Source organism: Callionymus lyra, chromosome 17 (genome assembly GCF_982586985.1).
Source record: "Callionymus lyra chromosome 17, fCalLyr1.hap1.1, whole genome shotgun sequence".
Classification (NCBI taxonomy): Eukaryota; Metazoa; Chordata; class Actinopteri; order Syngnathiformes; family Callionymidae; genus Callionymus; species Callionymus lyra.
This window is the reverse complement of record NC_141834.1, coordinates 19957133-19980617: the sequence shown is the minus strand read 5'-3', so window position 1 is coordinate 19980617 and position 23485 is coordinate 19957133. Positions and strand designations below refer to the sequence as shown.

The window sequence follows — 23485 nt, the reverse complement described above, 5'->3', positions numbered from 1 at the left end:
CGAATTATCCTCCATCTTCAGGCCCGTTACTGTCCGTCACCGCTGCTGTAGTCGCACCTTGATGGCTGCGTCGTTGTCCTGCTCCACTTCCACACGAGTAAATCAGATCCTGAGCAGTACTGCAATATAACGCCAAATACACTTTGGGGGAATAAGCAAAGAACCTTGGATCGAACTTCTAATTTCATTCTGACTTGAAGCACCTCATTGGTTCCCAATTCCCTCAACTTCTGGACTTTGAGCCATTTGCCGCCAGTTGAAGATGTTTCTTGAAATGTAATCATTGCAGCTCGGTTTATATGTTCCCGTCTCGTCTCGTCTCGTTTGGTTCCGCCTCGTCGGGGATCTGGTCCCGGGGGCAGCAGCTCCAGTGGGGAGGACTTGACTTTCCTCTTCCAACCCTGAAGCGTTCTCAGGCAAACTGAGAGACCTGGTCCTTCTCACATGTCCTGGGTCTCCCCTGTGGTTTACTACCGGTGGGCGAACACCTCACCGGCCTGGCGTCCAGGAGACATCCTGATCTGAGCCTCTCCAGATGACAGCAATATTGATCTTGCGTTAAAACATCTTGAGAAATTTTTATCTTATATTTGATTTACTTTAAAGTATATATTTAGTATTGTTTTGATTGTTTAACCTCTTTGTTACCCTGGTCTGGAAAAGCAACAGTCTGGAAGGATTTCTCTCCTCTGGTCCGGAAGTTCAGGAACCATCAGTAGATTCTGATCCACAGACCTCAGAGCCCGAGCTGGGGTGTAAGTCTGGATCAGATCACTGATGGAAGGTCTGACCATGAATAGATCTGAAAGTAAGAACCAGAATTTTAAAGTCGATCCTGAAAGAAACTGGAAGCCAGTGAAGAGTTTGAAGGATCGTGGAAATGTGAGTTCTTCTACTAGAGCGGCTCAGAATTCTCAGAGTTTTGTTTGAACTGCAAGCGAGACACATCCTTCTTGTTTAGACACCAACATAAACTGTAACAATAGTCCAAACGTGTAGCAGAATCTTCCGTGCAGGTCTTTTGGTCTGCTTTTTTGGACTTTTTCCTGTCAGAAACAACACTAGCTAGCCATAATCACAGGTGATGTCTTTTAACTGTAATGTAAAACTAGCTAGTTGTTTACAGTGAAATGTGTCACCCTGAAACACTTTTTATATCCTTGTTCGATTGAAATCTAAATTCTTAAATTTTTAATTAAGTAGTAGAAATAACAGTTTGTCACATAATAAAATAAATGTAAGAATTTTGTCTGAAATACATCTTTAATCTATCAAGAGATTTGTTTAATGTACACCAGTGTGTTAGTCAGCAAACTTCATGTTGTTTTTTTTTTAGAATGTTTTCAAAATGTCTGTCTTAGGTTGACTGACAGAAGGATATTAGGCCAGGCTACATAGAACGACCCTATATCATCCACAAACATCATGGTCTCTGTAGTCTTGAGCGTTGGGAAACTTGGGAATCTGAAGAGCAAGGCAGTTTGCGTGTCGTATGTTCAAGGAAAATGTTTTAAAAAAAACATCCTTTACGTCGTAATATATCAAATTCCCTTCTTTCCTTTCCACCAATCTACCCCCAGCGCCCCCTGTTGACCCCAACTTGTCCTTTTTCTGAGACCTTTTCCTTTGTTTCAGTATCGGAGACTGACGTGGAGGTCTCTTAAGATAAATCTTTGGTACTTTTTGAATGTTTTACTTCGTAGCTCTCCGCCTCATGTGACTGACTCTTGTGGAAAAGTTTTATAATCAGGCAGTCGATACGAGTCATGGACTCGCCGGGGAAATAGAAGAGCGATTGGAGAATGAAAGAGAAACATTGCTAACATTAGCCTCTCTTGCTCAAAATTAAGAGCGACACACTTTCTGGTCCAGCGACAGCAGCCCCAATGTTCAACTCAATAAACTGTAATTCCGCCTCTGATGGACTAATGTGAAATATGGCAACAGATGCAGCGACGGCAGCAGCAGGAGCGTCGGTTATTTAGGACCCCGGGGCCATTAAAGCAATTTTAGCAAAATATAATTTGAATAACTTTGCTTTTTTGGCACGTGCAATAGCAGGTTTGGGCGTATTATGATAATCACCCCGTTCCCCCCGGGGCGCTGGCTTTCCTCAACTGTGGTTGGATTTGAACATTGTGTTTGTCGACTGTTTGTTGGAGGAGTTGTGTGTTTTCACTCTGAGGGGCCCCGTGAAGGCAGCTCGGCCTCTGTCCCCGTCGCAAGTTATTAGAGCTAATTGCCGAGGTTGGCGTGTTTTTAAAAGCACTTTCCTTCAGAAGAATCACAGTTTTTACTTCCCCTCGGCGCTGATCCACGGCATATTTACGCAGCGGCTCCTGAAGTCTTTAAACCCCTCGACTCGGACGCCGCGACTGATGCTCGGTTCCTTTTGTTAACGCAGCAACGGACAACCATAAAAAAGTGGAATGTTCTGTTTGTTGTTATTTTATTTCCATCAGGACTACTTAAGTCAGGAGTAGATACTTTTGTATAGGTTTGCTAATGTGGCTCTCTGGAGGTTCCCCTGCCAGAGTAGCTTTATGAGTTCATTATTACTCAGTGAGTTTCAGGGAGGAGGTGACGCTGGTTGTGAGATTCTATGAAGTTGAGATTCTTGGAAAAGAAATTGAAAAAACTTGTGTGTTGTGCTTATATAAGTCTCATAAAGTATGGATGTTAGAAAACATCGATACAGCAATAATATATTGCAACATTTATTTTCACGTTGGCAGCAGTCATTGCTTCCTGTCGCAGCTAAATAAACAATGAAATCCAGTGCGATGACTGAGGACGAGAGGATACAGTCGACTCCAGCAGCCTTTAAAGCTGATGTTTGGAAATATTTTGGTTTGAAAACGAATGAAAGCAATTACGACTTCGTCAAGAGTCATGTGGTCTGTAAATACTACAACACCAGAGTCAAGTACTTGACAATACTACACATATATACTTGTTACTACACTATCACTATATATCGTATCGTTGACCGTGTATCGTGATACGTATATTATCGCTAGCTTCTTGCCAATAAACATTGTAGTATCGATACAATAACAAATTAACTGTGATCCTGGCGATGACTGAGGACGAGAGGATACAGTGACTCTCAGCATTCTTTAAAGCTGATGTTTGGACATATTTTGGTTTGAAAACAAATGAAAGCAGTTACAACTTCATCAAGAGTCATGTGGTCTGTAAATACTACAACACCAGAGTCAAGTATTCGGACAATACTACACATATATCCTTGTATCACAATACATTGTATTATTGACCCTGTATGATGATACGTATGGTGTCGCCAGATTCTTGCCGATACACGTCCCTAGCTGAAGGTGGCACATTTTGCAATAATTGTCAATTGTATGTTGATTAATAGACTGAAAAATCATGTATCAGATTGAAGAACAACATTTGTGAGAGACATCATTCAATGCGTGTTTTCAGTAAATCAATAATGACAATATTAGTGGGCCATGATAAAATGCAGTATTTTAATTAACACTTTATTTTAAAATGCAATTAATCTAACCTACATATCTAAGCAAAATTAGAAATAATTCTACATCGAGATCAAATCGTTTTCTTCTCCATCTCAATACATTTTGAACATTTTCCATGACAATAAAAATTTAAAAGAAAATTAAAGAAATTAGACAATACTTTTAGAAAATGGTTTGAGGGGAAAATGATTTTTTTTAGGGAAAATGCAAACTTTTAACATTCCACTGTTATGTTATAAAAAGAAACTACGTGTTCCGTGATTCTGTTTACGATAATGTCTTTTTTTTATTCGTTTAATTCTGTATATGGTACTGTAGTTAGTACTATAAGTGTAGTACCTATAGTACTTGCAAGATTAATATTATAATAATAATTATATACAAATATCTACTAAGAATAATTCATGTGGACTTACTGTCATATATTGTTTGTATATGTTTCCAAATCAATTAAATTATATTACAAATGTACTAATAACTTTTTCATCTGCAATACTTACATAGATACAGATAAACAGTCGATCCAATTATTTCTTCAGATGGTTCACGCCATTTATCTCCCGCTCATCCGAGGTCATCAATCAATCAATCAATATACTTGATCTCCATCTCAGACCTTGTGCTCCGCTCCTCACTCGTGAACTGTACTTGAACCCTTCCACCCTTTGACCCTCGAGAACCTTGTTGAGTACACTGTCATAATCGTACCAGATTAAACCACCGGATATTTTCTTCCAGCGTGACATGTATTCGATGAAACGGCTTGAAATATTGATCGTGGTTCTTCCTCCATCAGCTGGCTGCACCTTCGAGGAAGATTCCGACCCCAGTCTGTGCGACTTCACTCAAGGCGAGGATGACGACTTCGACTGGCTTCTGTTCCGGACGTACAACTCTCCCAGCGCCGCGTCGGACCTTCTCCGCGGTGAGTTTCACCTTCTTCACTCTTTTCTTCCGACACGTGTTGAACAAACCTCGCCGATTGACGTGACGGTTTAATCCTTCTATTCCCACCCGTCCTCCCACCGCGCCTGCACTCTCTTGTTCACCTCGTCTCTTATCTGTCGTTTTTAAAATGATGCGCTCGACCTTGTACTGGGGCGTCATTGTCGACACGTGTTTCATTAGATAAAAATCAATAATGTGATTAATCTGTTGACTTTAATATCGTATTTTAAGGTGGCTCTGCAAGAATAAATATTTGTTATCTGATATAACTGGAAAGGCTTCGCTGTAATGGGATTAAAAAGGTGTTTAAATGACACAGAACCGTCCAGTGGTTATAAAGCACAAGTGGGTGTAACCGGTTACGCAACAGTTACAACCTTCAACTCAAATATGAACAGTTTTTAAACGTTGACACCCCTGCAATATACTATGTTGTTTTTAAAAACGAGGAAGTTCATTCATTCATTCATTACCGCTTTATCCCTTACTGAGGTCGCGGGGAGACCGGAGTCTATCCCAGTATCATAGGGCGAGAGGCAGGGGACACCCTGGAAAGGACTCCAGTCCGTCTCAGGGCACACAATGACAGACCACCATTCACACACACACTCATACCTACAGACAATTTCCCAAAGTTCTCAATCAATCTCTGTATCTTTTTGGACTGTGGGAGGAAACCGGAGTGTCCGGAGTAAACACGTGGAGAACATACAAACTACACACAGAAAGGTTGTCTCGGCCTGGAATGGAACCAGCAACCTTGATGTGAAAAAAGTCATTAATAGTTTTATAAAACACCCCGTAACACTTTCATAAAACACCCCGTAACACTTTCATTAGCTCAACCTTAAAACCCTGTTACGCATCCTTGATAGAGATTTGGATTCTTTCAGCTGTAATGCAAAACTAGCCAGTTGTTTATAGTGAAATGATGCCACAGCGTAACACTTTATATCCTTTTTTAATTTGAATCTAAATCCTTTAATCTTCGAACAAATAACAAACATAGCCGTTTGGGACGTTTTCATGACGGGAAAACATTGAATTTTTGTAAAATAATTGTCAGCTTTTGGTCTGAAATGTCTGATCAAACGATGACACAAAAATCAAATTATTATAAAAATAAAGACAATTCTCTGTATGTACACCACTGGGTTAGTTAGCATTGCTTTTAGAAATGTGGATGTTTTTAAAATGTCCATCTAAGGTTGACTAAATAGCAAAAACAAAACAGGAAATTGGACCAGGTTTCGTTGAACCTATATCATCCACAAACATCATGGTCTCCACAGTCCCGTCATAGAAGCTCGTGAGTGTAAAACAGAGCGACTTCCGTGTGGAACCGTCGTTTGCGTGCCGTCGTCCTCGGCCGACAGTCGCCCGGGGGGGTCGGCACGCAGAGTTTATAAGCCGCCGCATTAACAAATAACCACAGGGAACGGTTGCGCCGCAGATACATCGGCAGTCGCGGCTCAGAAGAATTCCTACTATAGACGTTCGGCCGCCGCAGGTGTCGCCAGTCAATCAGCCTGTAAAACGGCGATAAAGTAGAAAAGATGCATTTAATTGTTTATCGAGCAGCAGACGGCGTGGAACGCCGGGAAGAGAGAGGCAGATGCGGCGATAGCGGCGCCGATGTAAAGATGGGACGATTATTCCTATAATCATCAGGATACAATCAATAAAAGTGCACTGCAGGGAAGAAACAACCTTCTAATAGAAAATATCATCCCCCGGCATCTGAGAAAGTTGTTTAAACTCTCCCGTGGGTGTGATTTTTTAATTTTTTTAAAGCTCCTGACACAGAAGTGGAACTCCTTCCCTCCCACAGCCGTCAATCCGATTCAATTTGGAGCGTGATGAATCCCAAAATTAACCCTAAACCTCTTACCCACACTTCATTTTTAGTCCTCGTCATCAGCATGCACGGGAGATTCTCCCCGGAGCCGGCAGCCAACTCGCAGCGGGCGACGCCATAATTAACACATTTCCCTTTGGGTTTAATTAAAAATTACTGCCATGGTATTTACAGCGATTCCAGGACCTTTGCCGAGGCAGACAGACAGGTGCTGTGGCGCTAATATGGCCGCGCAGCACAACTCGGATTTCAAAAAGGTTTATGAGTCGTTTTGGGAAGTTATGTGGATGCACTGGTTAGTTGGTTAGTTTAATACAAGTGTGTTGATCATGCGAGCGGAAAGTAAACTACAATTGTATCCTTTGATATCTACTGTATACAAAGTTAGTAAGTAAGTAATATTTATTTATAGAGCGCTTTTCTAGACCAGGGTCACAAAGCGCTTAAACAATCAAAACAATACTCAAAAAAGTACATACTTTAAAGATCAAGATAATACTTAGAACACAACAGGAGTTCCAGAAATTCAAGGAAAAGCCTGAACAAATAGAAACGTCTTAAGATGTTTCTTAAAGGAGTCAGTAGATCATCAAGCGCAAAGAGAGAGAAGATCGTTCCAAAGCTTAGGAGCAACAGTCTGGAAGGATTTCTCTTCTCTGGTCCGGAAGCGTGTTCAGGAACCATCAGTAGATTCTGATCCACAGACCTCAGAGCCCGAGCTGGGGTGTAAGTCTGGATCAGATCATTGATGTAAGGAGGAGCCTGACCATGAATAGATCTGAAAGTAAGAACCAGAATTTTAAAGTTGATCCTGAAAGAAACTGGAAGCCAGTGAAGAGTTTTAAGGATCAGAGAAATGTGAGTTCTTCTACTAGAGCGGGTCAGAATTCTGGCTGCAGAGTTTTGAATCAACTGCGAGACGATCCTTCTTGTTAAGACATGAAAACAAACTGTTACAATAGTCCAGACGAGAAGAAACAAACGCATGGATTACAAGATCCAGATCATGTTCCGACAACATTTTCCTAAGTTTAGAGATTTTTCTCAGTTGTACAGTTGTCAGTGTGTACGTTTATTTGTGTTTGACTGATGTAGCCTTTGAAGTTCAGTGAAACTAGTGGGGAATAATGTACAAAATACGAATACTAATAATTTGTAAAATAATTTAATTTCTTTGTTTTTATCATTTTATCATTTTTGATAAATGGACCATGGTTAATCAATCAACTTTATTTATAAAGCACTTTAAAAACAGTCCATACAAAGTGTTGGAAGAAGTGCCTTTGAAGTTTAGTTGAACGAGTCAATCGCAAAATAATTTGGAAAACATATTTTTTATTATTTATCCTTTTTTCTAAGTCACATGTAAATGTGAAATTATTGAAATTCCCGTCTCCATCCAAACCAAATTCAGCAAATCTCTTAATTTAAGATTCAATTATCTCACGTGTCATTTCTCTTAATAAGACATTTCTTATAAGACGTTTCTATTTGTTCAGGCTTTTCCTGATTTTCTGGAACTCCTGTGTTGTTATCAGTTTTATCTTGATCTTTAAAGTATATACTTTTTTGAGTATTGTTTTGATTGTTAAAGCGCTTTGTGACCCTGGTCTGGAAAAGCGCTATATAAATAAATATTACTTACTTACTTACTTAACCGACATCCTTTTTGAAGGTGAAATAATATCCACAAGAACCCTGAAGCTTAAAATCAATTCTACTCAAAAATATGTATTTAAATCTATTTTGGGCCACAAATAATGAGTTGGCCGTCCGGAACTGGTCCGCGGGCCTTGTGTTTGACGGAGCATAGTGCCTTTGAAGTTTATTAAACGTTAAGAGAAAACAAATGTTAGTTTAGGTTAGTTTAGGTAGAACTTTATTGATCGAAATAGTTTTTTTTTCAATTAGCCACAGCAATACAGCAATTATTCATAAAAATAAAAATAAAATAAGAACAAAGAGAGATGAAGAGAAAGAACAAGATGATTAAAAAAATGTGTGCAACTACATAATGTCATTTATAATTGTTGCTGTTATTCATGTTTTCAATGTAATTATCTTTGCTAGGATAGAATTTCACTACCTTCAGAAATACTGCAATTAATTGTACATTTAAATGTACAAATATTACAATATCGACGTCACCGTGAAGCGATTTTTATCCACAACTCGATGCGACTTTGATGGCGTGGACGTCCAGGTGCGACCATCGTCGTCCGAAGGGTTTGACTCGTGACGCGTCTCGTAAAAGCGTCGACGACACCCCGATATTTACTGTGGTCCAATATTAACTCTCGTACATTAGCAAAGCGAGCAGATCGCGGCGGCGTCGCTCCCTGGAGAAATCAGAGACTCTTCTTCCCCCTGAAAGGAGGGAATATTCCGAGGGAAGATGGAGCGCCGAGATCTTAATAAGAAAGCTCCATTTTTATCACATTCTCCTCTGTTTTGGGCGGATCAGAGGTGTCTGGCTGCTATTGATAATCTGCTCTTCTATTTCACTTTTAATGAACAAGTCAGACTCCGGGACGATGCCCTTGTCAGGTTTTTTTTTTTTAACTCCTTTGAAAGTCACGAGGTCTGGCTCTGCTTTTTTTTAGAGGAAATATCCTCTGAAACAATGACACGAAAGAGGTTTTTCTTTTTAATCTCCTGTGTTGCTTGTAGTTAACATGGAGCTCAATTAACTGACGGTTCTTTGTTTCTGACGGTTATTGAAGAGCTTTGATGGAAAGATTTGACGAGTCGTGTTAAAATCCTGTGTTTAGAGGCGTTTGGATGAAAAAGCTCTGAAAGGAACCGTTTACATGATGATGTTATGATGGATATAAACTCCTTTATTTTCCTGTTTATGTCCGTTTTTATCCGTTTATGTCCGTTTCTATTGTTCATTATGTCATTTATTACAACAATTTAAGGTTTACTACCTACTTCAGGAGCCTTTCCTCAGGGGCCACATTAAATACCGTGACTGTTGCAAGGGTCCGTCAAGCAAAAATAAATTAAAAAATAAAAAAATCCAAAAAAATGAAAGGTAACTCTCAAGTTAGCTTTAGTGTCAGTCTAATTATATATTATTTCATTTTAATATGTATTTTATCTAAGGATTCTGGGAAAAAAGGTACATTTAATATATTCCTAAATTAAAAATAAAGTATATTAAACACATTTTTTGTATTATTTCATTAAATATAATTTACATTTTTTAAATGTGTGAGAAAAGCTCTTTGTATTCAATAAATGACCAATAAAAAAAATGTTAAGAAATAAAAAAAAAGTAACAACAATTTAATTAACAAGTTACATGTAGTTTTTTACCAATAAAATTGTTAGTCAACCATCGAAAACATTTAAAAAACGGTCAGTTTTAAAGTATTATTTTGACCTCCTGACTCAAAACAACCTTGAAGGTCACGAGTTAACAGCCCTTATACCTGTACATCGCATTTTTAGTCTCATATTACAAACTATTAAAAAAATATATATATATTTTAAAGATATTATTACAGACTTTAATAGCATTTAAAATATCCACCACAACGATGAACTCCCCCAACGCAAGTTTTTTCCTCCACCACAGAGAGAAATGAATCCGCAAATTTCTCTAAGGAGATGAATAAAATCTATCTATCGAATCCTTCAAAAATGTTTGTGGATCCAGATGGTCATGAGACCACCATCCAAAATGTCATTATCTCTTTCTTCATCAACACGATTATAAATCTGTTCATATTTGTTATTTTGTCGAGATAAACACGACGTCCTCGGTGGAGCAATTAGTGGTTTTTAAAAACTTGTTAAAAATGAATCTACATCCCAGAAATCAAACCTCTTCATTTATTAAATCCTTCCCTTCACGCCGCCACTGACTCGCGCCTCCATCTGAAGTCAAGAGTTTCTTCAGTCTCTCTTTCTGACTTTGTTTGGGGTCAGATTTGTTTCACGCGTCCACGATTCTGCCGCTAATTAGACTCGGGAGTGAAACCACGCGGCGCCGCTTTAGCGCCGATGATGTTGAAATGATGGCTTCGGAAAGTTGTCGTCGTGACACTCGTCCGGAGACGCAGATCTAATCGTGCAAGCTCAGCGTTGCTGCTTTTTCCACTCGTGCACAAAGACATTTAACGTGCTTTGTTGATTCCCGGCTACACATTACACACAGGTACACAAACTACCACGACCGTAGAAGTACTTGCTTACTCAGCACAAACTAACGAGCAAATTAGCTTATTTTAATGGGACATTTTGTCATGTTTTTTCAAGCATTCCCGGTGCGAGTTAAGTACTTTTAATTCGACCTGATTTCCAATATTTAGATTGTACCTTCTCTGTGACTTGAGTGTACGCTAGCGGATTAGCTGGCAATGTTGGGGGTTTTGTATCTACTGGTATGAACTTAGGTCAGTACCTCTCAGACAACAAAGAGGGTTTCACACTACGGACTGTGAACCAGGGGTGTTGCATAATATCGAAATTGCGATGTTCTTTCCGATGATACTGTATCGATATTTGACAGCAATCTATTAATAACATTTTTTTATCTTTGGCTTGAAAATCAGATTTCAAGTCACGGTAGTTCTTTCATGGTTCATGTGATGTGTTTAAAATAAATATATATGTATATTTTAATTTACAATTACAAATATTCCCGCTATGTTCATTTTCGTGTAGCGATTTAACTTCCGGCCCCTAGATGGCAGCAGTCAGTATATCCTTCAAAGTAGAACATGACACATTGAGTGAGGAGGTTTGAATGAAATCAACATTAAAATCCCACGAGATCCCGGCGATGACTGAGGACGAGAGGATACAGTCGACTCCAACCGCTTTTAAAGCAAGAGTCATGTGGTCTGTAAATTCTGCAACACCAGAGTCAAGTACTGGACAATACTCCACATATATACTTGTTACTACACTATCACAACACCAGAGTCAAGTACTCGACAATACTACACATATATACTTGTTATTACACTATCACAACACCAGAGTCAAGTACTGGACAATACTACACATATATACTTGTTACTACACTATCACAACACCAGAGTCAAGTACTGGACAATACTACACATATATACTTGTTACTACACTATCACAACACCAGAGTCAAGTACTGGACAATACTACACATATATACTTGTTACTACACTATCACAACACCAGAGTCAAGTACTGGACAATACTACACATATATACTTGTTACTACACTATCACAACACCAGAGTCAAGTACTGGACAATACCAAACATATATAATTGTTATTACACTATCACAACACCAGAGTCAAGTATTTTACAATACTACAAATATATCCTTCTTACTACACTATCACAACACCAGAGTCGAGTACTCGACAATACTACACATATATCTTTTTTAATACACTATCATAACACCAGAGTCAAGTACTCAACAATACTACACATGTCAGGTACTTGACTCTGGTTACCTGTTACTACACTATCAGAACACCAGAGTCAAGTACTGGAAAATACTACATATATATACTTGTTACTACACTATCAAAACACCAGAGTCAAGTACTCGACAATACTCCAAATATATCCTTGTTACTTCAGTATTACTATATCAATCATACCGTTGCCCCTGTATCGTGATAAATATTGTTTCACTAGATTCTTGACAATACACACGAGTACTCTGAACTAGGTCAAATCATACATCTTTAGCTGTACTTTGGACTTCTGGTCGTTTGGACGGGTTGATTTTGTTCTGTTCCGCAGAATCTCATCAAGGGGTGTGATATTTTGCCCGAGGCAGCTTGACCGCTGTGCGTGAAATAAAACTGACTCTGGCCATTTAGATCAGGATCCGAGCCGTGGAAACCCTCCGTGTCACCGTCACTACAAATGAAGAGGTGACTCTAAAGGATGAATCTTCACCTTCCTCAGGTTTTTTTTTTACTCCTTCACACTCTGACGCGCCACAATGTTTGCCACGCCAACCTCCCGGCCGGCAGGAGGGTGATTCATTACGTGGTCATCTGAAGCTCCGGCGGTGTTACTAATCGTTGAGATGAAGTGCCTTCCAGTCAAGTTCCTCGGCGGAAGCGACGGAATACTGATCTCGGGCTGATGAGTATGCAGCGGCTTCACAGCCCATCGTCCATGCAGACGGCGGCGCCGACATGTGTGTTGGAACTTAAGTATCTCACGATCAATTCTCCGCTGGAGGACCCCAGACTTTATCTTCCTCCAGCGCTGATTACCATCCACGTTCGCTTCCTTCCTTCCTGCTGGGCTGTTGTCAGGAAGTGTTTCAGTGATGTCGTGTTGTGTTGAGTTTTTTTTTAAAAACATGTATTTGAAGTTGTTTGTCTCAAATCTTTTGGTAAGTCGGGAACGTAGGTTTTTTTTTTTAGGGTGACGGTCTGAAGAAATGGAAGAAAATATATCAGTTACTTGAAGGACAAACATTAATATGTGAAATGATGATAGAAAATATTCATTTGAAAACCAAATAACACTAGAAATTAATTAATATTTAATAAGTAAGGTATCAATTTAATAAAAATTCGACCTTTTTGAATTATTCAATTATTTAATTATTATGAGGAGGGTCTTCTATTCCCATTTCGCTCCCTTACAATTAACAAAACACGGTGGAAGTCTGGAAATCTTTCTGTTTTGTTAAGTGATGTATAAGGTTTCAATCTGACCAACAGGATCTATTTGTTTACACATGTCTTTTGCTCCCCCTTCCCTTGATTGAGTCTCCCCTCCACTCTAAAGACTTTCAGAGAGGTCAGTAGTTTTCTTGGAAACATGCAGATCTACTGTAGTATACTTATAGATATATCCATAGATGGTTGGATGGATACATGGATGGATTGATGGATAGATGGGTGGATGGATGGATGGATGGATGGATGGATAGATGCATGGATGGATTGATGGATAGATAGATGGATGGATGGATGGATGGATGGATAGATGCACGGTGGATTGATGGATAGATGGGATGGATGGATAGATGCATGGATGGAGAGATGGATAGATGGGATGGATGGATAGATGGATGGATAGTTGCATGGATGGAGAGATGGATAGATGGGTGGATGGATGGATGGATGGATGGATAGATGGGTAGATGGATGATTGGATGGATGCACGATGGATTGATGGATAGATGGGTGGATAAAAGCATGGATGGAGAGATGGATAGATGGATAGATAGATGCATGGATGGATGCATGGATGGATTGATGGATAGATAGATGCATGGATGGAGAGATGGATGGATGGATGGATGGATTGATGGATAGATAGATGCACGATGGATTGATGGATAGATGCATGGATGGATGGATTGATGGATGGATGGATGGATGGGTGGATAGATGCATGGATGGAGAGATGGATGGATTCATGGATGGATTGATGGATAGATAGATGCACGAATGGATTGATGGATAGATGGATGGATGGATGGATGGGTGGGTGGATGGATGGATGGATGGGTGGATGGATGGATGGATGGATGGATGGAGAGATGGATGGATTGATGGATAGATAGATGCACGAATGGATTGATGGATAGATAGATGCACGAATGGATTGATGGATAGATGCATGGATGGATGGATGGATAGATGGATAGATGCATGGATGGATTGATGGATAGATGGATAGATGCATGGATGGAGAGATGGATTGATGGATAGATAGATGCACGATGGATTGATGGATAGATGCATGGATGGATTGATGGATGGATGGATGGATGGATGGATAGATAGAGGGATGGATGGATGGATGGATGGATGGATGGATGGATGGATAGATGGATGAAAGTCGTTCATAAACGTAACAGCCCTTGAGCTCCGTCTCAAGGTCATTCGTGGATCCGTTACTTTAAATCTCACCACAACGTACGAACCGTGTGGTTATTATTCTCAACGTCCCTCGACTCTTGACCAGGAGGCTGGAGCGCCTGGACGGAGGCTCAGGAGCGAGTGTTCGCCGCCCGGTGTTTGTGTCCGAGGTTGTTATCTCGGAGCAGCAGCCATCTTCACGAGTGTAAGACTCTATTACGCCTCGGCCTCCGCGCCTCCCTCTAGCCGTATCTCACACACACACACACACACACACACACACACACACACACACACACACACACACACACACACACACACACACACACACACACCATCCTATTTAAAAGGTCATTTATGCTGCATTTATATTCGCTAACGTTGTCCTTACAAACCTTTTCCCGCCGCAGTCAGCAGGTCCACTGTGATGCTACATAAAGTCATTTTACAACGTTTGTAAAAGTCTACACGAGATAACGTTCGCTGCACAGAGATAAAAATATGAGATGCCGGTTTAAATCCTGCGATCCGACCGCTTCATAAGAGCCTTCTTAAAATAGGAGGACCGGACGTCGGTCAATATCCTGATGGCTGTACGATCAGGAGGTCGCTTCTTAAAGCGACTCCACAGGTCGGGTCAGTCGGGACAGAAGAAGTCGCTCTGGCGTCGCATCACTTTAAACCTCGGGTATAAAAAGACTGGATAAGTCGTCACTCTTTCACGCACAGGTTTTTTTTTTTTTTTTGCTGACCGCTTGACCTTCGGCCTCACGTTCAAAGTCGACACAAACAAGCTACGAATAGTTTTTAAATCCTAATCCTTGGTCAAGTTTTTCGTGTCGCCAGGCAACTGTGTTTCCAGATACTGGTGTGTTTTAGTGGACATGGAACATGTACATCGAGTGAGGAGAGGAGGTGGAGGAGGAGGTGGAGGAGGAGAGGAGGTGGAGGAGGAGAGGAGGTGGAGGAGGAGAGGAGGTGGAGGAGGAGAGGAGGAGGAGAGGAGGAGGAGGAGATGGAGGTGGAGGAGATGGTGGAGGAGATGGAGGTGGAGGAGATGGTGGAGGAGATGGAGGTGGAGGAGATGGTGGAGGAGAGAGGAGAGGAGAGGAGGTGGAGGGGAGAGGAGAGGAGGTGGAGAGGAGGTGGAGAAGAGAGGAGGTGGAGAGGAGGTGGAGGAGGAGTTGGAGGAGGTGGAAGAGGAAAGGAGGTGTAGAAGGGAGGAGGAGAGGTGGTGGAGGAGGAAAGGAGGAGGTAGAGAGGAGGTGGAGGTGGAGAAGAGAGGAGATGGAGGAGAGGAGGTGGAGGAGAAGAGGAGGTGGAGAAGAGAGGAGATGGAGGAGGAGAGGAGGTGGAGGAGGAGAGGAGTTGGAGGAGGAGAGGAGGTGGAGAAGAGAGGAGATGGAGGAGAGGAGGTGGAGGAGGAGAGGAGGTGGAGAAGAGAGGAGATGGAGGAGGAGAGGAGGTGGAGGAGGAGAAGAGTTGGAGGAGGAGAGGAGGTGGAGAAGAGAGGAGATGGAGGAGGAGAGTAGGTGGAGGAGGAGAGGAGTTGGAGGAGGAGAGGAGGTGGAGAAGAGAGGAGTTGGAGGAGGAGAGGAGGTGGAGGAGGAGAGGAGTTGGAGGAGGAGAGGAGGTGGAGAAGAGAGGAGTTGGAGGAGGAGAGGAGGTGGAGAAGAGAGGAGATGGAGAAGAGAGGACATGGAGGTGGAGAGGAGGTGGAGGAGGAGAGGAGGTGGAGGAGGAGAAGGAGAAGAGTTGGAGGAGGAGAGGAGGTGGAGAAGAGAGGAGATGGAGAAGAGAGGACATGGAGGTGGAGAGGAGGTGGAGGAGGAGAGGAGGTGGAGGAGGAAAGGAGGTGGAGAAGGAGAGGAGAGGAGGTGGAGGAAGTATTCAATCATTCACGAGTGTCCACAGAGATCCAGGGCGGTGAAGAAGAGAGTGCAGACGGAGTGAACAGGTAGTGGGATTTTTTATATTGTACCGAAGAACATTATATTCAGGAAAAAAAAACCGAGAACACAAGTAGAGGTGAGAAGAAAATATCAACACAATGATGCATATCTCAATATTTAACTGTAATAAAAAATAAATGATTTCAATTAACATGCAAATATTTACAGCGTTTGTTCGTTTTTGTGTTGCAATCAAACCTCTGACCTCTAGATGGCAGCAGTCGTTATGTCCTCCTTAGCTAAAGGAAGAATAAAATCCTACTGTTGATGACTGAGGACGAGAGGATACAGTTAATAATATAATAATGAACCAGTGAGGACAGAAGGTGTTTGATGGTCGAAGATGCTGAGGTCTTCAAGGAAGAAGATCTGGAGTCGACCAGACATGTGGAGACAAGGTTAAGGAGGAATCCGGTTAAAAAAGATGTCGAATGATAAAAACAAACGCCTCAAACCCGCCATGAGTTGTGTCTGGGTGTCATTCCTTCGACCGCCTGTAGTTCGTCATGACTCGGCCACGTTCTTCTAATTCATCACCAACCTGGCGCTCCTCGGATCTACCTGAGGAATGATTTGTCTTCTCAACACAACAGCCTCGTGAGCCTAGAGTTAGAGCGACGGCGAATAACAGCTTTTGTCCTCCGGCTCGTTACGTCTTGGACGGAATACAAACTATTTTCTTCCGACACCATCAACGTGGATCCTGGTCCGGGAGAGACGAACGGTTCTGGTCCTGGTCTGTTGTTACGGTTGTTAAATATTAATAAGGTAAAAATAGTGCAATATGGTATAAACAGAATAAATAAATAACGTTTTAAATATTAATAAGTTAAAAATAGTGGAATATGGTATAAACAGAATAAATAAAAAACGTTTTAAATATTAATAAGTTAAAAATAGTGGAATATGGTATAAACAGAATAAATAAATAACCTTTTAAATATTAATAAGTTAAAAATAGTGCAATATGGTATAAACAGAATAAATAAAAAACGTTTTAAATATTAATAAGTTAAAAATAGTGGAATATGGTATAAACAGAATAAATAAATAACCTTTTAAATATTGCATAGAATGAATGTATATAAAAGGATAAATATTAATAAGTTAAAAATAGTGCAATATAATATAAATAGAATAAATACATAATATTTTGAATATTGCATAGAATGAATGTATATAAAAGTATAAATATTAATAAGTTAAAAAGAGTGCAATATAATATAAATAGATTAAATACATAATATTTTGAATATTACATAGAATGAATGTATATAAAAGGATACATATTAATAAGTTAAAAATATTGCAATATAATATAAATAGAATGAATACAAAATATTTTGAATATTGCATAGAATGAAAGTATATTAAAGGATAAATATTAATAAGTTAAAAATAGTGCAATATAATATAAATAGAATAAATACATAATATTTTGAATATTGCATAGAATTAATGTATATAAAAGGATAAATATTAATAAGGTAAAAAAGCGATATAGTATAAACAGAATGAATTAATAACGTTTTAAATATTGCATAGAATGAATGCATATAAAAGTATAAATATTAATAAGTTAAAAATAGTGCAATATAGTATAAACAGAATAAATAAATAACGTTTTAAATATTTCATAGAATTAATGTATATAAAGGAAAAATGTTAAGTTAAAAATAGTCCAATATAATATAAATAGAATAAATACATAATATTTTGAATATTGCATAGAATTAATGTATATAAAAGTATAAATATTAATAAGTTAAAAAGAGTGCAATATAATATAAATAGAATAAATACATAATATTTTGAATATTGCATAGAATGAATGTATATAAAAGTATAAATATTAATAAGTTAAAAATAGTGGAATATAGTATAAACAGAATAAATAAATAATGTTTTGAATATTGCATAGAATGAATGTATATAAAAGGATAAATATTAATAAGTTAAAAATAGTGCAATAAAGTATAAACAGAAAAAATAAACAACGTTTTAAATATTGCATAGAATGAATGTATATAAAAGTATAAATATTAATAAGTTAAAAATAGTGCAATATAATATAAATAGAATAAATACATAATATTTTGAATATTGCATAGAATTAATGTATATAAAAGTATAAATATTAATAAGTTAAAAATGGTGCAATATAATATAAATAGAATAAATACATAATATTTTGAATATTGCATAGAATTAATGTATATAAAAGTATAAATATTAATAAGTTAAAAATGGTGCAATGTAGTTTAAACAGAATGAATTAATAACGTTTTAAATATTGCATAGAATGAATGTATATAATAGTATAAATATTAATAAGTTAAAAATAGTGCAATATAATATAAATAGAATAAATACATAATATTTTGAATATTGCATAGAATTAATGTATATAAAAGTATAAATATTAATAAGTTAAAAATGGTGCAATATAATATAAATAGAATAAATACATAATATTTTGAATATTGCATAGAATTAATGTATATAAAAGTATAAATATTAATAAGTTAAAAATGGTGCAATGTAGTTTAAACAGAATGAATTAATAACGTTTTAAATATTGCATAGAATGAATGCATATAAAAGTATAAATATTAATAAGTTAAAAATAGTGCAATATAATATAAATAGAATAAATACATAATATTTTGAATATTGCATAGAATTAATGTATATAAAAGTATAAATATTAATAAGTTAAAAATGGTGCAATGTAGTATAAACAGAATAAATGAATAACGTTTTAAATAGTTCATAGAATTAATGTATATAAAGGAAAAATGTTAATAAGTTAAAAATAGTGCAATATAATATAAATAGAATAAATACATATTTTAAATATTGCATAGCTCAACTTATATTATCAGCGAATAGACGACACAAACATCTGATAAACTAAAGTTAAATAAATAAAGTAAAACCTTTCTTCTAATAAATAGTCATTTCTTTGTTTAATCTGCGTAAATTCATCAAGTAAATTGACCAGAAAATATCAAATACTGGAGATTTATTTTCCACTCGTACCAAAATAAATGTTTGTTTTTTTCCTCAGCAAAACAGGCTTTCTTGGTGGAATTAAATCCTTAATTGGATCTACTTGACAGGATTTAGTTAGATTCGATCCCGACGTGACTGTTTACTGAAGGCTTAATAAACTACATGAAAGTATCTTAGCCGCAGATAATGAGGTAGTTTCTTCTCAGACCTCGTCAGACGACGGACACTTTATTATTTGAGTCGCTCGCTCTGATTTACCGGCTCCGAAACCACTTCTTAAATCCAACATGTTTTGGCTCCACGTTTGATTTGAGGTTCACAAGATATTTAATGACGTCGACATGAAATATTTCCGCAGACGTGATCCTTCGGCTCGTCCGTCTTCTTTCTAACGAGGCGGTAATTACTGCGGCGTGTCCTGGGTCCGCCCCGGGGCCTCCTCACGCTTTAACGGCTCCCTGACAATGATTCATAATGCTAATGAATGGCTCCGCGGCGGCGACTCCTCAAGAGTGGCGCATGCTAGCGGTTAGCCGGACCGAACTAGCGTATCTCCATCTAAAGTCTTCTGTAAACAGACTTGAAAGTGGACCTGCAACCTTCCGCATCGCTCCGAGCTACATCCCTCCCTCCTTTTTTTTTATCGGGACTAATCTCAAATTCCGTCTTTGGAGACGTGGGTTTGGAGTGAGCTTTGTACTTTCCGCCCGGTTTGGTTTTGAAAGTGTGCGTTTGGACGTTTTCCAGTCGGTTCTGCCCATATTTTATTTCACATCACAGACGGTTCTTGGCAGGACTCGAGCGCAAAGGTGTGATTCTCTTAAGTATCTGCAAACCTGAAGGAGACGCACCTTCTCCTTGTCAAACCAACCATTAGATGGAAACGTTTTCTGTGTAATTTGGTCACCGGTGCGAGCTGAGCCAGCTGCTGCTGCTGAGCCTGGAAGTGTGAAGTTAGAAGAACATCTGGCAGCGAGAGCTTCTTGTAGATCTGATCCAGTCTAGGTTGACGTCCGGCTGAGTCTTGATCCGATTCCTGTTTCAATCCAACACCTGAGGAACTTCAACCCCCATCAGTGACCTTGATGTTGATGATTTTTTCATAATGAACAAAAAACTATGTGAGTGTAACCATTTCAATGATGGAAACAAAGGTTGTTGGTTCAAATCCCGCTTAAGACACGATGGTTTTGAAGCAAAATTTGTTCTTATCTTCCTTTTTTTCAAGTTCCTTACATGATGGATGGATGGATGGATGGTGGGATGGACGGACAGATAGATGGAGAGATGGATGGATGGATGGATGGAGAGATGGTTCGACGGATGGATGGTGGGATGGACGGACAGATAGATGGGTGGACAGTTGGATAGATGGACGGATGGATGGATGGATGGTGGGATGGAGGGATAAATGGAGAGATGGATGGATAGATGGATGGTGGGATGGATGGACAGATGGACGGAGAGATGGATGGACGGATGGATGGAGAGATGGATGGATGGACGGATGGATAATGGATGGATAGATGGACAGATGGATATATAGATGGATGCATAGATGGATGGATAGATGATGCATATATGGATGGTTGGATGGATGGATAGATGATGGATATATGGATGGATGGATGGATGGATGCATGGATAGATGATGGATGGATGCATGGATAGATGATGGATATATGGATGGATAGATGGACGTATAGATGATGGACAGATGAATGCATGGATGGATGGATAGATGGACGGATAGATGATGGATGGATGGATGGACAGATGGATGCATGGATGGACGGACGGACGGAGGGACGGACGGATAGATGCATGGATAGATGGATGCATGGATAGATGGATGGATGGATGGATGATGGATGGATGGATGGACGCATGGATAGATGGATGGATGGACAGATAGTAAGGGTCTACAGTGACTTTTGTTAGGGGTCGTCAAGAGAGTAGAAAGAATAAACTTAAGGCAAATAAATGGTAATTCTTCGAGCATCGTTGACTAAGTGGTCACGACTTTGCTCCTTCATAACATAATTGTTAAATCATGGAAGTTATTGTGTTCATTCCTCCAGTGCTTTTCATCTACAGGACAGTTAGTGTGAGGCTGGAGATGATGGATCATCAAGGTGCCGCTAAAATGTTGTTCGTCCGTTTCAACGTCTGGAAAATGCAGGTTCATTTCCTCGCCGGCCGACCATTTGCATAACACGGTAATTACTCGTCGCTCGTCTATGAAAGAGACTCTGTCTCCGGGGCTTTGCTAACGTCTAACCTAAAAGGTCAGCGTCGGCATTTTTACAGTTTGTGGCCATGGCGACCGTCGCGGAGAGATTTCAGCGTAATAATGAGGGTTATTTGTGTTTCCTGTTCGTGGTTTAAGCAGTTTTAGGGCTTCAGACTGTAGCTCCGCCCACCTCAAGACTTCCAGTCAAATCATATCTATGACCAATGAGTCAAAGATTTACACGTTAACAAGATGTTTTTTCTCCATATATGATTTCAAATATAATAAAGTTTGTTCTTTAACAAAGTCGACACGATTAACCTGATGTCATTATTCATGTTTTCTGTGTTTAATCACGATAATTATTCCGACTCTCTTGACTTTGACGCTGGTTTAGATTTAACGCCCACGTCCCTCCCGTCAGGAAGCTTTAAAGTGCTTCGGGTCATCGGCGTAAATATCCCGCGCGTTGTAATGAGGTCGATGCTAAAGTCGTTCAAGAAATTAGCCACGAAAAACCATAGGCATTATTTTCATCATTTAACAAAACAAGTTCTACTTTAAATCTGTATTATGAGCTCCAGAAAGTATCAAATTTAATTTAAAATGACCAAAAAACGTAATTATATATCTTTTAAAACCGTATTTTAATTAATTTATTTCTTTTAAATTATTTAGTTTATACTCTAATATGTTTTAATGAAGTTTAAACGTATAAATGTATGAATTAAAGTACAGTAACTTCTATAAAAACCATTGTTCCCGTGTGAGCCTTCTTTAAAAACCGCATCAGTGAAAAGAAAAGAGCTGCAGAAATGCATCAACATAGAAACTGGTGGCACTCGAGCGGAAAATAGTGCGATTTTATTCAAACAAATCTAAAATGTTGGCTTTTATTTCCCACTATATTGTCTGGGCTTGGATTCCTCGTCCAACTGTGCGTCGCTTCATCTAAAGTTGTTTTATTGAATATGATATTTAAGCGCCGACTCATCAAAGCCATTATTCAGCGGCACGTTGTGAGGTCGACTGTTTTCCTTCAGGGAAATAAAGGGGTGCGAGTCCCACACGGCGCTGAATGTCCCGCGTCCCCCCACGAGAGTTCCTCGGCGGGAAAACCGGTTCCACCTTGACAGGAAGTTAAAGTGACAACGGTGAAAATAAAAATGAATTGAGGAAAACTAAAATATTACGGTCGTCTTTAAATCACTTTATTTTTCAAACTAAATGTACTTCCTAATGACGTAGCTACTATTATCTGTCTTTAAATATCCGAATGATCGGCTTTAAATGTTCGGTCGAAGATCTTAAGCAATGCAGTGAACGATCTGAAGAACCTGCTGTCGCTCTGGGATTTTTCAAAGACACAAAACCACAAAATTATTTCAAATGAGAAAATAAAATGCCATGTATTTAGTTTAAAATATTTTATTGTCACTTTAACATGTTTGTGTCGACTTACAGGGGTGTTAGACCATAGTAGGACCATTGTATGACACTTGTAGCACCCTTGTAGGACCCTTGTAAGACTGTTGTATGACCCTTGTAGGACCATTGTAGGACACTTGTAGGACACTTGTATGACCCTTGTGAGACTATCGTAGAACCCTTGTAGGACCATTGTAGGACACTTGTAGGACCCTTGTGAGACTATAGTAGGACCCTTGTAGGATCCTTGTAAGACTATAGTAGGACCCTTGTAGGACCCTTGTGAGACTATAGTAGGACCCTTGTAGGACCCTTGTAAGACTATTGTAAGACCCTTGTAGGACCATTGTAGGACACTTGTATGACCCTTGTAGGATCCTTGTAAGACTATTGTAGCACCCTTGTAGGACCCTTGTAGGACTCTTGTATGACCCTTGTAAGACTGTTGTAGGACCCTTGTAGGACCATTGTAGGACACTTGTAGGACCCTTGTGAGACTAACGTAGGACCCTTGTAGGACCATTGTAGGAAACTTGTAGGACCCTTGTGAGACTATAGTAGGACCCTTGTAGGACCCTTGTAGGACTCTTGTATGACCCTTGTAAGACTGTTGTAGGACCCTTGTAGGACCATTGTAGGACACTTGTAGGACCCTTGTGAGACTATCGTAGAACCCTTGTAGGACCATTGTAGGACACTTGTTGG

At 39.2% G+C, this 23485-nt stretch overlaps 1 protein-coding gene across 5 annotated transcripts in view; it reads left to right on the top strand.

Annotated features, from left to right (window-relative positions):
- Nucleotides 1–23485, top strand: part of ptprub (protein tyrosine phosphatase receptor type Ub) — a 258433-nt gene that overhangs the window by 77976 nt on the left and 156972 nt on the right. For all 5 annotated transcript variants that reach the window (XM_087812960.1, XM_087812963.1, XM_087812959.1 and 2 more), the window contains exon 2: nt 4303–4431. In XM_087812960.1, the coding sequence (XP_087669086.1) occupies nt 4303–4431 (129 nt within the window). The remainder of the gene's footprint in view (nt 1–4302; nt 4432–23485) is intronic.